Raw genomic sequence first — 16069 nt, forward strand, 5'->3', positions numbered from 1 at the left:
TATATGCATTGTTTCTGAGAGGAATAAAGAAGTCCATGGCATTCACGGACTTGAGGCGGCTCATGCTTATTCTCTCTGCACATTGTTTATACGCTTGGTGGGTTCTGATCAACTGGTCAAAACTTCAGTTTAAATACATTGAAATGTAGAAACTTAATTGTTGCCTATGTTGGCTGCAAGTTATGATCATCTAGTCAGACCCACCGTTTTACAGAAAAAGTATGCATGGAGGATAGGATCCAGCCTTTTTAAAAAAAAAAATTAAAAATTCATAAAGTGCTTAAAGTTTGCTTGTGGTGGTTTTGTTGTGGGGTGGTTTTGAAAATGTACTCTTTTTCAGAAGTGATGAGCAATGCTAGAAATCACTAAATTAACCACTGGAATATTGTGAAATCTGGGTTGTGAATTCTAGTGTTCATGTCCTTAACTGCTGAAAAGGTTCCAAAGATAAATTAGCACTGTGGTTTCCAGTAAATCTTTAATGTCAGTACAGAACTTTGGTGATGCCCACTCATGACTTGCACCCAAAATACTCCTTCACCAAGCTTCTGGACTACCGATATCACACCACCACCCCCTCCTTCCCCTCTACTGGTCATTTTATGCTTTAATTTTGCTTTTGTGTAAATGTTGCAGAGCAATGAATCAATGGTGTACGTGCACATTCTGCACCTTCTTAGTAGCACTTGGTTTTACTATAGTCTCTGGTCCATTATCTTCCCCTTGCTTCTCTTCCAGTTGAAGTTGCCAGTCTCAGTTCAGTTCTACTGCACAAAACCATCTATGATTCTTCATGTTAGAGGCCACAAGGTTCACTAGATTGATCCTTGGGATGAGAGGGTTGTCCTATGAGGAGAGATTGAGTGGATTGGGCCTCTACTCTCTCGAGTTTAGAAGAATGAGAGGTGATCTCATCGAAACATATAAGATTCTGAGGGGGATTGACTGGATGGATGCTGAGAGGTTGTTTACCCTGGCTGGGGTGTCTAGTACGAGGGGACATAGTCTCAGGATAAGGAGTCGGCCATTTAAGACTAAGATAGGGAGGAATTTCTTCACTCAGAGGGTTGTGAATCTTTGGAGTTCTCTACCCCAAAGGGCTGTGGATGCCGAGTCGTTGAGTATATTCAAGGCTGAGATAGGTAGATTTTTGGACTCTAGGGGAAGTGGGGGGGGGGGGGGGGGGCGGTATGGGGATCGGGCGGGAAGGTGGAGTTGATGTCGAAGATCACCCATGATCTTATTGAATGGCGGAGCAGGGGCGAAGGACCGGATAGCCTACTCCTGCTCCTAATTCTTATGTCCTTATTATGAGTAATTGAAATATCACTGTACAGTGGGGAGGTACTGCTCCAAGACTAAAGTAAGTGCATCTGTTGACCAGAGTAGAAGGAGATTTATCACTCATTTAATTACACTGTATCTGATCTGGGTGTACTTAATCCTAATGTCTGGTGGGAAAATGTTCTATTTCCCAACACTGGCATCCTTCAACTTTTGGAGCACACTATAAAATATCCTTTGCATAATGCCCAGTGGTAAGTCACTAAAATAATCTGTTGGCACAGCTTTATTGGCTAACCACTGTGATTTACAAAGAAAATGTTCTTGTTAAAACTTAACCCCTTGTTGACAGTAGCAAAATAGTGAGTGCATTCGATTAAAATGTTTAGTTGATAGCACTGTTCTCTGTAGGAGTTCGGAAGAATTCTTTAATCACAATATATGGGCCATGCTTTAAATGGTTGTGACCACGGAATAGAATGCTAATGTCCGGATCAATTTGACAGTCATACTGGGCAAATGTTTCCTCAACTGAAGAAAACGTAGAATTATTTTTTTTTAAGTCCTAATTGCTAGTTGGTGCTAGTGGTTTGAGTCTTTTAGTGAGGGTCGACTATATTTATGAACAAACACAATTGACAGGACTTGTGAACAATCGCGATCAGTTGCCTTAAGACACGAGGGACACCGTGCCATCATTGGTTCAATGCTCTTGCTGCAATCCATGTTTAAGCACTGAATGTTTTTAGTAAACTGCATGATTTATTTCAGTCTACAGTCTCATTTTTTTCTGTAATTATAAAAGCTGACTTGGATACTGACCATTTGATATTCTTGATGTTTATAGTGGACAAAAGAAGCCGCTGGTCCAATTCCCAACCAGTTTGTGCCACTAAACACTGACCCACGTGAGTTCAAAGAGATGAGGAATAAGGTAGGACAAGAATGGCTTGAAAGAAAGTGTTTTATTCTGAAACCAAACGCTGTATTTCTTTTTTTAATGCTGTTTTCAGGAATATTTCTTGAATTTTAGCAGTTGACGTAATCAGAAGAAAGTGTTAATTTAGAAAGTTCTGTTTAGCACTAGAAATGCAGCACATAGCAATACATCTATCCATGGCATTTCAAACTGCTGTCTGGGGTTCTTTTTAGTCAATGGTCTCAAGCTTTTTGTACTTGAGATTCTAGGAGCTTTTCTTGAAATGGCAGGTCAGGATAGAAAGGAGAAGGTGGAAAACATTTTTCCCCACCAGATGGTAGTTTAAAAAGTCGCATTAACTTGTGGGCATTGCAGATTTTTTTTTAAAACCCTTGCCTAACTAACATCCGCTAGACACCTTGCAATGACAAAAGCTGTAGTACGAGATCTCCTCTGCTATCTGTAAGGAAATCTTTATGCTAGCGTTTATGATTCTGCATCAAATAGAGAAGCGAGGAAGTCGTCTTTTCTTTCTTTTCCCCCCCTGTCACATGCCCCCCACCTCCCTAAATGGGAAAGAGTGGGATCTAACCCCCCACATCTTAGCAATCACGTGGCACAGTGCTTTCATGCTCCAGTGCCTTTCTCTGCTGTGCAGGTTGGGTGCCCGCATGATGATGATAATGCCTGCGATGCTCAAAATATTTTTAAAAGTTCAAATTCAGCCAGAAAATGATAAATTAAACTTAAACGGAGTCAAATTTCATCACGGGAAGCTCAACTTGTTCCAGAGCTGTGACATTAAAAAGGGGGGAGATTCTCAAACATGCAATCTGATTTAGCCGATACCGATCGATTTCTCCGGCATCTTGTAAGGGAAATCTGGCATTTAGCACGAGGCCATTTGGCCCATCAGGTCTGTGCTGATGCCAGCTATTCAGAATATCTACTCAATTCCATTTCCCTGCCCTTTCCCTGTATCCTTTGTAAATACTTAATCCAATTTCCTTTTAAATTATTCTACTTTCTCCGTCTCAAGAGCCACTTGTAGTAAATTATTCCATGTTCCAAAAACATTTCTTTTAACTTCACCTGTTTTTTCTTCTGGTCATAATTCTGAGTCCGTGTCCCCTTGTTACCAATTCACAAACTAATGGAAACAATTTTTAATTATCTACCCTCTCAAAATCTTTTTATAATCTTAAAAACATCTATTAGATTTCTCTTAAATTTTTGTTACACTGAGGCGGAGCCAGTTTTTAAAATCTTCTTCATAACTATAACTTCTCTTTCCTTGTATCGTTCTAGTGACTCTGTACCCTTTCCATGCCTGTAACATAATGGGGTGTCCAAAACTGCACACGGTACTCCATCTGTTGCTGTACCAATATTTTTGAACAAATTCATAATTTGCTTTTGTATTCATTGTCTATGTATAAAAACCCTAGACTCACATTTTGGCCTAGAAATTCAGTTGTTTGCGCCAGCCGCTCGCGCCTTAGGAGGAGGAGAAGTGGGGTGTTAAGCGGCTAGCACCCGGGCACGGCGCGATCTGCGCCTCTCGCAAAATTCAGTTAAAATTTAGCGGCGGCACAAAACCTTTGCGCGCGCTCAGCTGCGCGCACAGATCCTGACGTCATTTCATGGTGCAACACCCTTTGTGCGCCCCGAACCGGAAATTCAGTGGCGCCGGCCTATTGTGCGCCTGGCGCCCCCCGCGACTGGTAGAGGGGAACGGTTCCCAGTCGCTGCGGGGCGTGGGGGGGGGGCGCTAATTAAAGGGGACTCCTCCTGCAGTATAAATGGCAGCCATTTTGCTCCACTCCTTCTTTGTGAGAGACGGATATTTGGAGAGAGACAAAGGTAGAGAGCTTTCTGGTTTGGCTCAACACTCGCACAGGTGCTTGTGGCTTCAGGCCAGAGCTTTGCACTTGTCTTTAACTTCAGTGTCATAGCATTGATTGGAAACATATAATGGGGGCTGCAATGGGTGGAAACGTCGGGCTTCTCCATTGAATTCAAAGGGCTCAGAGACGCCGTGAGAGAGTGCCAGTCATGGCCAGACGGAGAAGGGCCAACAGGCGTCGGCAAAGGAGGCCTTACCCACCCAGGGTATACCGCCAGCAGTTCTCATATCTGAACATGTCTGAGGAGCAGTGTGTTTGGAGGCTGCGATTCAGAAGGGCGGTGGTCACTGAGATCTGCCACCTGCTTCGCGGAGATCTGCAGCCACAGCTGAGGAGCAGGACGTCTCTGTCGGTGGTAGTGAAGGTGATGGTGGCTCTCAACTTCTATGCCACCGGCTCCTTCCAACCCGCTACTGGGGACATTTCCAACATCTCCCAGTTCACGGTACATTGCTGCATCCGCCAGGTGACCAATGCCCTTTTCAGAAGGAGAAGTCAGTTCATCTCCTTCCCCATGACCGTGGACAAGCAGCAAGAGCGTGCAATGGGCTTTGCAGTATTAGCGGGCTTCCCCATGGTGCAGGGCGCCATTGACTGCACGCATGTGGCTTTGTGGGCACCTCTAGAGAATGCTGAGGATTACCGCAACCGGAAGGGCTACCATTCGCTCAACGTGCAGTTGGTGTGTGATCACAAGCAGCTCATCCTAGCTGTCAATGCCCGCTTTCCAGGCAGCAGACACGATGCCTTCATCCTGCGCCAGACATGTTCGAGGCCCAGCCTCACCCACGAGGATGGCTACTCGGGGACAAAGGCTATCCTTTGTGCACCTGGCTGATGACCCCGCTCCGTGCGCCCAGCACCCCTGCTGAAGAGCGATACAATGACGGCCATCAAGCAACCAGGAACATAATTGAGCAAACAATCGGCGTGCTGAAGCAACGGTTCCGCTGTCTGGATCGTTCCGGGGGAGCCCTACTCCCATTTCGTTGTCGTGTGCTGCATGCTGCACAACCTGGCTATCCGCAGGACTCAGCCACTGCCAGCAGACATTGGAGGACCACCAGAGGAGGAGGAGGACCAGCACGGGAGGGAGGCAGAAAGTGCAAGGGCCACCCATCGGCGGCTTATTGCAACTCGGTTCTAGGTCCCCTCTCGGAATGGCTTGTGCCAATGGCAGAAGATGAATGTAGCCGCTCCACAAGCCCTCAGCCGAGCAGGGCAACCAGGACTTCCAAAAGAAAACTTGGACAGTGCGATTTAAGAATTTTTTTTACTGTGACATCTCTGTGCCCTTCCCACATGACAAACTAATGGAGAGAAACCCTCCCCAAAAACACAAATACACCAGTGTCGGCCTTTATATATAAAAGAAATACACCAGTCTCGGCCTTTACATCTAAAACAAATACAGCAGTCTTGGCCTTTATAAATAAAACAAAACATTTGGCCACACCTTCTACTTTTTCCCCTGCGAGGGTGATCCGTCTCGCTTCCGTGACTGGCCCCTACCTGCCCTGCAGCAGCTCCTCAATGGGACCCCAGTGGCTGCAGCAAGGCTGGGGGAAGGCTGCTGAGGGTCAGATGGCGAGACGGCAGATGCCCTTGGGGGTCGGCCTGGACCAGCTCTCGGCCTGGAGGGGCCGGCTGCTGACTGCTCCAACTCTGCTTGGGTGGCAGTAGTCTGTCCGACGGGTGGTGGCAGCTGCAGTGGAGGAGTGACAGTGTTGGCTGCAGGAATGCTGCCAACCTGACAGAGCACAGGCACTCCCTGGTCGGCTGATTCACTGGCACTCGCACGGGCCAGCACTGCAGCATGCGCAGCAATCTGCTGAAGCACAGACTGCTGGGCTGCTGCGGCGCGGCGAGTGCCCCGGCGATGCCTGGCCGATCCAGCGAGGGTGGCAGCAGTTAGTGCCCGTGTGGCCCTGGTCTGTGTCTGCATGACACCAGCCAGTGAATGCACGGCACGACTGAGCACTTGGCTAGAAGCCGCCTGTGATGCAGCGAAGTCCTGCTGACTCCTAGCCTATGCTGCCGCGAAGTCCTGCAGACTCCTGGCCTGTGCTGCCCCAAATTCCTGCACACTCCTTGCCAGTGACTCTCGAGTCAGGCATCCTTGCCACTGCAGCCATGAGCTCAGTGTGCCTGCGCTCAGCCTGGGCGCCCATTTCTGCTAGAAGCCGCACCTCCTCTGCGCTCACCGTAGCTGGACTGGAGGCTGCACTCACCCTCCGGGGAGAAGGCCGCCAAGCTTCCCCACCCCTCCTGCGTTGCTGCAGCCCGCTGGTCCCCGGAGCTTCACTCTCCTCCGACCCTTTCCCCCCCCCCCCCCCCCCCCTGCTCCCCTCCAGGGAAGACGTGTCACCATCATGACCATGGGCTGCCTCTGCTGAGGGTGTCCCTGATGGGCCGGCTTCCTCTTCCTCCTCTATGTCTGACTCGGACACAGTGCCAGCTTGAGGGGCCGCCTCCTCACCTAGCGAGTCACCATCTGAAAGCAGGGAGGCACAAGAGTTGCTTTAGAGTGAGGACAGGGCGGCAGCGAGGGAGGCATGAGTGCTGCTGTGCACTGCATTGGTTCGATAGTGGCAAAGGATGCTGGTGTGAGGCGCAAGTGGAAAGAGAGAGGTCAAAAAGGTGATGACCTTACCATTGATGCCCAGAACAGGGTCAGCATCTCCAGTGGCGACGGGGCCACTCAGCCGGCCTGCCATGATCCGCTCCACTCACTGCTCGAGGTCGCTCAGCTGTTTCAGGTCAGGACGGCCTCCCCCAGTCTGTCGCCGCTGTCTTCTGTTATGCGCCAGCTTGCCCTGCAAGAGAGAGGACGGCCGCCAAGTACAGTGCCAAGCCCTGATCTCGCCCGCACTGCCTCCCATGGTTGAATAGCCCTGACTGTCTAAAGTCCTGAATGTGCAAGTGCTTTTCATGACAGTCCCATAGCTGCTGGATGAGGGCTGGCCATTAGGGCTTTCAGGCCCCTTTGGCCATAAAGTGAGGTGCACATGCAGGGATGAGGACGATACTGGAAAGGGTACTCACCCTGACAACCCGAGGGAGGTTGTTGAATTTTTTCCGGCATTGGGTTGGTGTCCTGCCAACCACGCCATTGGACGTGACCCTGTTTGCCACCTTCCTCCATGCTTTCCGATATTCGGCGGGCAGCGGCCTCCTGCCACCCTCGGAAGAGGATATGGTGCCTGCGGTCCACTGCGCCAACCAGCAGCCTCAGGTCACCCTCGCCGAAGCACTGCGCTCTCTCCCTGGCCTTCTCCATTCTCCTGGGCGTGGAGCAGTTCCAGAAGCAGTGTTCAGGCCTTGCCTTAGGGCTGCAGTGTGCAGGGCGTGGCAGCCAAACAATTCCACCCTCCCCCTTTAAGTGCTGACTGGCGCCCGACTGTCTACCCTCAGTGAGCAACTCACCGCACCTGCGCTGCGCCCGCCTTCGGTGTTAGCGCTCCGGATCGCCGGCTTAGCGCCTAATGATAGTTGTGCATCGCCTGCTTTAGCGCAGCAGCAACCTCTTGGGGCGATGCAACTGAATATCGGCGAAGGTGGCGCTAAGTTGCGCCGGGCGCAAAAGTTAGCGAACGCCAAAGTTAGCGAACGCCATGCTGTAGCGCCCCCAACGTGGCTATGCTGAATTTCTAGGCCTTTGTCTTTTTGGGGGATTTTCTTCCTGCACTCCCACCTTTTATTGATCGGTGTCTCTGTACCCCTAGATGTATATTCTCCACTCTTCCCATTTGCTCCTTTCCCCAAAATGTACTACTTCACATTTATCTACACTGGACTGCATCTGTCATCTATCTGCACATTCTACTAATCTGTCTTGTCCTTCTGTAATCTTATAAGTATCTGATTCTGCATCCAGGCTGAAAGGTCCAAACAATTTGAAAGCAAAAGCCGAAGCTCGCAATGTCATGCAGTTATTTGATTGTTTATTGTATTTTGATAGATCTCTTGATTAAAGTCCAGGAATTTAAGGTAGTCAGGCAATTGTCCAAGCTAGTCAATAATTAAGCATGTATTTTGTTTGAACATTCTGCAGAACCTGCTGTTACCCAAGGGATGCTGCCTTGCCTGGGGGATTTTTAAAAAAATGTTTTGATCTGTTTTGTTTCCATTTCCTGCCAGTACAGTATCCGGATATAGATGCATTTTTAAATTTCTAGCTACAGGCTCTTCTTTTATTTCCTAATTCAATTTCAAAGCTGTATTTCTTCCTTCCTATATTTTTTGATGTACTTTTATGGATTGTGTTGTGCTCATATTAAGAATGAGTTGTTGGCAACATCATTTCCGCTTGGGTGGAAATCATGCCAGCTTGCACATTATTGACTTGGTAACCTAATATTTTTTTGAAGTGCCACCTTTGGGGCAAATTAAAAGCTAAAGATTATTTTAATAACTATTTTATAAACTTTACTAAAGATGGGATGAAGTGGTGCTTTTAAGGAGTTTTGGGTTTCCAGTATGTGCATTTGAATGAAGTGTCTGTGAAAATAAATTTTTATGCAGTTGCACAATCCAGTTTTTTCACTCTTCAATTCTAAGCGTGCAGTTATTTTGAAGACTAAGTTGTAATGCTGTTACAAAGCTAAGTTGAATGAAGTAGGGTGAGGGGTTGCCTGAGTGCAGCACGTTGTTGTACTGACCTATTGTGCTACAGCATCGATTGGAATTGTAGAATCTTACAGCACAGGAGGCTACCCGATTAGTCCCACTCCCTTGCTCTTTCCACATGGCACTGCCAATTTTTCCTTTTCAAGTATATATCTAATTCCCTTTTGAAAGTTGTTATTGAATCTGCTTTCCACCACACTTTTAGGTCGTGCATTCCACATTATAACAGTTTGCTGCGTAAAGATTCTCCTCATCACCCCCTGGTTCCTTTGCCAAATATCTTCATTTGCTGTTCTTTGTTCTAGCCCCCTTTATTTATTTATTTATTTATTTTTGTTCCAACCCCCTTTATTACCCTGCCAGCTACTGCCCTTTTGCCCTTAACCTGAGCACTTTGTAAAGTTATGGAAACTGCTGTTAACAGAGATTATCCTGTACCTTGAAAGCTTTGGTCTAATACCTGATCATTTTTAGCACAGTCCTTGCACTATTGTCTAAGTTGCACACCTTTCAAGCTCTGCTGTTGAGCACTTCAAATCATTTGACACTGCCTGTAATAACTCCAAAACCTTGTTAGTCTATCACCGTGTACTCTTAAGCAAGTTACCATCATATGCTCTCCCATCAAAGCTGCATTCATGGCTATCTAGTGTCCTCAAATGAATACGTCTGTGCTGTAGTTGATTCATCCTTGGATTTTTTTCCCCCACATTACGTCAGCAGTTCCTCGGCTGTATCTTCTCATGCTCCCCCTTCGCATTAGTGGCCTCATTCACGCATCGTCCAAGTTTCTTGATTATTTAATTCTATATTCATCAACTCGCTTCAGATCATGCATCCTCCATTCCTTGCAAAGAGCAGTGGCTGAATGATTCTATCTTAATCTACTCCATGACATTCAGTGCAGCAATGAAAATCTTGTTTCAGTTCATCAAGTACCTGGTCTTCATGCCTCTCAAGTTTAATCAGTAGCTACCATCTCTTGCCCTTGATGCTTTCATTCTTAATCCTCCATCTGTTGGTATCCTTGGCCTATCTAGCTCCTCTAACCTCAAAAAGAGCTCTCAAATCTCCAGTACTAAAGTTGTGCGCAAGAAGCTTGGTTTCCTGTTTGGTGTCCATCACTTCTTTTCTCCTCAACAACTCTTAACACTCCATAAAGCCCAAATCCATTCTGGGCTTAAATACTGCTCCATTATCTGGGAGATTCTTTGTACAGCATTCTTGCACATTCCACTCTCTGCTGTAACATCCAATCAAAATGTCTATCATTCTATCTCTATCTCTCTCTCTCTCTCTCTCTCATCATCAATACTAAAAGTCAGTGCTCTCCTGAACTTTCCTCTTTTGTACCTGATAAGCTATAGTCTCATGCTATTCCTCCACTGTGTTGAAATTGAGACTCGGCTCACAGTCTCCCTTCACGGGACCTCAAATATGGAATTGGGAAAAGGGAGACCAACTGAAGTGAGAAATTGTACCATTTAGTAAGCCAAACGAAAGTACACATGTTGTATAGTTAATGAGTTATGCCTGAATGCGATGGGCAAATAAAGTTTGGCCCACATTCATGAAGAGAAAAATAATGATTTCCTTAATTTTCTTTCCCTTTTTAGATTCGGGAACAAAATTTACAGGATATAAAGACTGCAGGGCCTCAATCTCAGTTACTTTGTGGTGTTGTACTGGATAGGTCGTTTGCTCAGGTGAGAACTTAACATTCTATATATAAAAGAAAAATATTCTGCACTTCTTTCTGTTAGCATCTAGTTTGTCTGTCATTATCTTTGCCTAACGTTTTGCAAACACTATTCTTTGAATGGCAGAATTTGTCTATGTGGGAGGTAAGTGCTGGTGATAACTCTACTGTGTCTAATATATTATGCAAAATATTCAAACAGGAATGCAGATATGGCAGAGCAAAAATAATATTGACAGTCGAATAATAGCATGCCAATCAGAGCTCCTGCGACCCATTGCTGAATGCAATCATCTGTGCATGTTTCAGTATTTTTTTAATACTTTAAAATATGACTCCATTACATAAGCATGCTGAGTACACTAGTCAGGCTTTCAAAACCTCATTTATTTGACTTTGTACTGTTTAATTGAATGGGGATTGGTCAAGTTTGGTTCAAAGTTTAAATTCTGGGCAGTTCTTGGGCCTCTGATACAAGATCTTAACGTAAAGAAATGGTTTTGTCGTTCAAAATAGTAAAGTGTCTAAAAATGCCACGTGGAATTTAAACTGGAAAACTTTCCCCTGAATACTATTGCACTAACTGAAGTATGTAATAATTGTATGGAGTCTGTTTGCAGGTTGCAGATAATATCTTGGATATGAAAGGATTAGAAGCTAATGTCTTGATTATTTTCATCAATTCATGTAGCTCATGATGTGTTTCAGTATGATTCGAAATGTGCTTTAAAATTTAATGTTTTTTTTTAATGATTTCAATGAACAACACAAGTTGTTTAACATACTTTATGATCTGTGTAACTATTGTGAGTTTGAATGGCTACTTCTGCACAATGAAAACTAGTTAAGAGTAAAAATGGTTCAAGGGACTCATTGTCTCCTGTATTTGTCTGAAATTATCCAGTTGTTATTGGTATAAGAAAGTTGGAAACATGGAATGGCACTTTTGGTGTATTCATCTTTTACATCTCTCAAACCCTTTGGTCTACCTGAGATGGAGTGAATGGCACCAGATTTTATTTTTTTCCAAGCATTAATAAGCTGGGACGCAAGATTCAACAATTAATGTCCGGCACCCCAAAGAGAAAAGGTAGTTTTGTTCACAGCACATATTTAATACAGGATTAGTTACTTTATTATAGAAACTTCACCAAAAGAAATGTAATAGTGTATGAGATCATGAAAGTTTGACTGGTTGAAACCCCCTATGTGCACATCATCCAGAGTTGGGTTATAGCCTGCATGCCATCCTCTCCTAGCCACCCTGCTGCTGGAATACATAAGTTGCATGAAAATGACTTGATATCGTGGATTTGAGTTATCCAGTCTTTAAGGGGAGGGTATGGTTTGCACTGTTTATTCAATTTACTGTTGCAGGATGCACCACTCTCAGACTGTACGGAGTTTATTGATGGTCTCGATCTCTCAGAGCAAGCCTTAAACCCCGCTAACCCTGTTAGAAAGGTACTTACTGAGCTGTTGTTGTTGAACTCTGCACCTATTAATGCTTTTCCTCACCCAATAACTCTGCTCTACCCTAAAACGCTTGTTGTTACCTAGTTTGTCACCGTTAAACTCTGGTTTACTGGAATCCGTAAGAATAGTGCTGGGTGATTTATAGGACCAAGCTAAAATTCAAATGTTCACAGCAAAATTATTTGGCATTCTGCTCACGGATGTTATGCTTACATGTAATGCTGCATTAGATGTTTTCTAACTTCAATGCAGTAAGTGGGCAAACTTAGCCTGTGAACAATGTGATCGCTGAAGCGTCAGATTTTTCCAGCAATGTTTCTGTCAAATTTGCAAACATGCAACATAAATTTAGAAACCCCCCAAATCCTGCAATATGAACTAGAAGGGAAGTATTTGAAACCAAAGTGGAGCTTAATTCATGGACTTGTGGCCTTGAAGCTTAGACTCGTTGCTAAACATGCTGCAGTATCTGCACTGTGAATTTATGTTCCTGATATTAATTCCGTCCCTCAGCTCCCAGTAAGAGGAGCATTTATGCCTGTGCCCCGCAAAGGAGAGGCAATATTCCTCTCTTGTGGAGATCACCTATTTTGCTTCATGGATGTGAGCGAGACCCAAAATGGCAGGCCTCCATGGGAGGAAATTAATGGAATCCCCCAAAACGTTGGCGATAGCTAAGTTCACTCAAGAGACTGAGTACTTTGTAGTAAAGGAATTCTTCCTAGCCTCCTCACCCCCTCCTTAAAATTTGACACGTGACCCTCATAAAGAAAACTTGCTGAGACCACCTATATTAGTTCAGCAGTGTGTCTTCTCTGGACACTGAGATTTACTAGTACTTTATACATTCTGTAAAGTTCATTTCTATAAGAAAGGGGAGAGGAGATGAAAGCAAAGTAGACAGAGGCAGCTAATGGCCTTCCCCATCGTGGTGGGCAAAGGGGAGGAAGGGCATGTGTAGATGGCCAAAGTCTGGAGCAAAGTGTTCAGGAGTTATGGAGCTGGAGGACCACATGGAGTGAAAGGAGATGTAGGTGACATTTTTTGTGAGCACTTCCATATTTGCCTTTGCGGCCTAAATCCTTATTTTCATCTGTTGCATAAGGGTTTTGTGCACATTTAACATTTTTCCATGTGAGCATTTAGGGCCTACATTTTCTACATTGGAAATTCATTTTTAAAACCAAAATGTGGGCATAAGAGTGTCTATTTTGTTCTGTGGGATTTGTGGTTCATACTTTAAAGGAGCTGTACAGACTATTTGTGTGCACTTGTAATCAGGCTGGCTGCTTGCATCTCAGATAGCTAAATGAGCTGCTTATCTAGTAAACAAGTTAGTCATTAATCCTGCTGTGCAATTAGCCAAACCAAAGCATAAAGCAGTGCTAGGATGAAATGTTCATAAATATCAGTTTGCTGACTGAGACACACTGGTCCTGTCCTGTAGTTTGATGGAAATGCATGCAGTCCTCACCTGATGATGGCCCTGGGCCGACACTCAGATATATTTACAGCTGAAAAGCCCCCGCCCCCAATGGATGTTGTACATGTGTTAATTGTATGTTGTACATGTGTTAATAGTTGCAAGATAACAATGAAAGATTTTTTTTTATGTTACTTGGGTGTCTGACACACGTGGAAACCCATCACAACAACCTCCAAACTAAGCTACTGAAAAACACACTCGGGTTGGGATTTCTTATCGTCAATGTGGACTGTGCGCATATAGGGATTAAAATATACAGGAAACTCTCGATTTACCGGCACCTAAATAACCAGAAATTTCGGTTAACCGGCAAAATTCAGGAGTAGGTTCAGGTAAGTTTTACTTCATATTAGTGGCCGTTCCTCGATCTGTGGCTGTGCAATCGGGGTTCCTGCACATGTTGCTAAGCAACAGGGAAGCCTGGCTTTGTTGCTGTGTACGGAGCTCTCGTACCTTTAACTATACCTCTCTGTAATTCGGACTTTTTGATAAACCGGCACCACGCCGGTCCCATCGGTGCCGGATAAAAGAGTTTCCTGTACTTGGCTTAGCCCACAGATCTTAAGCACAGTGTGGCACAAGCCATGGCTGTTGATGTTTAACCAGCTGCAGCTTTGCAGCTTATTAACAGAGTGCCGGTAATTTCCTGCTCCACTTGTCCAGCAGGCCCACTCTTTAGAGCTTTGGCCTGCAAGCGAGCTTGGCAAAAACCCATAGTGACTGGTCAGTTATTAACCGAATGTAAGAGGTCCAAGGAAAGACTGGTGAGACTCGGGCTTTTCAGCATTGGAAGGAGGGTTAACTTGGAGGATTGTAAACAGCATGGAAAAGGAAAACACAGAAAATGCTGGAAATACTGAACAGGTCAGGCAGCATTTGTGCAGAGAGAAACAGAGTTAACGATCAGGTTGTTGACCTTTCATCAGAACTAGCAAAAGTTAGAGATGCAACAGGTTTTAAGCAAGTATAGAGGCTGGGAAAGCTGGGAGGAAAGAACTAAAGGGAAGATCTCCAATAGACAGCAACAACTTGTATTTATATAGCGCTTTTAACATAGTAAAATGTCCCAACGCACTTTACAGGAGCGTTATCAAACAAAATTTGACACCGAGCTACATGAGATATATGGGCAGATTGGTCAAAGAGTTAGATTTTAAGGAGCATCTTAAAGGAGGAAAGAGAGGTAGAGAGGCGGAGAGGTTTAGGGAGGGAATTCCAGAGCTTCGGGCCTTGGCAGTTGAAGACACGGCCACCAGTGGTGGAGCGATTAAAATCAGTGATTCTCAAGAGGCCGGAATTGGAGAGGTGCAGATATCTCGGAGGGTTGTTGGGCTGGAGGAGGTTACCGAGATGGGATGGGGCGAGGCCACTGAGGGATTTGAAAATGAGGATGAGAATTTTTAAATGGAGACGTTGCTTAACCGGTAGCCAATGTAGGTCAGCGAGCACAGGGGTGATGGGTGAACGTGACTTGGTGCGAGTTAGGACACGGGCAGCCGAGTTTTGAATGACCAAGTTTATGGAGGGTGGAAGCTGGGAGGCTGGCCAGGAGTGCGGGGAATAGTCAAGTCTAGAGGTAACAAAGATATGGATGAGGGTTTCAGCAGCAGATAAGCTGAGGCAGGGGCGAAGTCCGGCAGCATTACAGAGATGGAAATAGGTGGTCTTAGTGATGGTGCGGATATGTGGTCGGAAGCTCATCTCGGGGTCAAATACGACATCAAGGTTCGGAACAGTCTGGTTCAGCCTCGCCTAGTTGCCAGGGAGGGGGATGGAGTCGGTGACTATGGAGCGGAATTTGTGGCATTGGCCTAACATCTGGAGGAAGTTTCTGCTCATCCAGTACTGGATGTCGGACAAGCAGTGTGACAATTTACAGACCGTGGAGGGGTCGAGAGTGGTGGTGGTGAAGTAGAGCTGGGTGTCGTCGGCGTACATATGGAAACTGATGCTGTGTTTTCAGATGATGTCGCCAAGGGGCAGCATGTAGATGAGAAATAGGAGGGGGGCCAAGGATAGATCCTTGGGAGACTCCAGAGGTAATGGAGTGGGAAGAGAGGCCATTGCAGGTGATTCTCTGGCTACAACTGAATAGATAAGAATGGAACCAGCCGAGTGCAGTCCCATTCAGCTGGACGATGGTGGAGAGGAGGATGGTGTGGTCAACTGTGTCAAAGGCTGCAGACCAATGTTCCCACTAATTTTTTTTGGGGGTACGCGGTCCCTTTAACAGGCTGCGCAGCCTATTCAAAAAAATTTCACATTTGACATGCAGGTCCCAGGCTGTGCGGGACCGGCAGACAGCTGTGCGGCCGCGCAGCTTAGAGGAAACGTTGCTGCAGACAGGTCGAGGAGGGATAGTTTACCATTGTCGTAGTCACATAGGATGTCATTTGTGACTTTGCGATTAAATGACAAAAGGGAGATGGTAATGGGACAAGTGAAGAAACAAAAGATGGATCTAGAGGAGCTGTAAATGGCAACAGCAGAATCATTACCAGCAGCTGCTGTCCGGAAAAAAGTGAGCAGTGGTTATGATCTGAAATTGTTGAACTCCGAGTCTGGAAGGCTGTAAAGTGCCTCATCAAAAGATGAGATACTGTTCCTCAAGCTTACATTGACCTTTATTAGAACATTAGAAAAGGTAAATCTTGAAATTGTTTTCTTAT

General features: G+C 45.5%; 1 protein-coding gene across 5 annotated transcripts in view; it reads left to right on the top strand.

Moving 5' to 3' along the window:
• The window catches only part of add1 (adducin 1 (alpha)), a 113209-nt gene that overhangs the window by 65649 nt on the left and 31491 nt on the right, over positions 1–16069 (top strand). For 2 of the 5 annotated variants that reach the window (XM_085974421.1, XM_085974200.1), the window contains exons 11-14: positions 2132–2218; positions 10356–10445; positions 10566–10583; positions 11816–11902. In XM_085974421.1, the coding sequence (XP_085830547.1) occupies positions 2132–2218; positions 10356–10445; positions 10566–10583; positions 11816–11902 (282 nt within the window). The remainder of the gene's footprint in view (positions 1–2131; positions 2219–10355; positions 10446–10565; positions 10584–11815; positions 11903–16069) is intronic. The other 3 variants (XM_085974250.1, XM_085974361.1, XM_085974302.1) reach the window with 2 other exon arrangements.

Source organism: Somniosus microcephalus, chromosome 1 (assembly GCF_052327205.1).
Source record: "Somniosus microcephalus isolate GS21.2 chromosome 1, FLI_Smic_1.0, whole genome shotgun sequence".
Classification (NCBI taxonomy): Eukaryota; Metazoa; Chordata; class Chondrichthyes; order Squaliformes; family Somniosidae; genus Somniosus; species Somniosus microcephalus.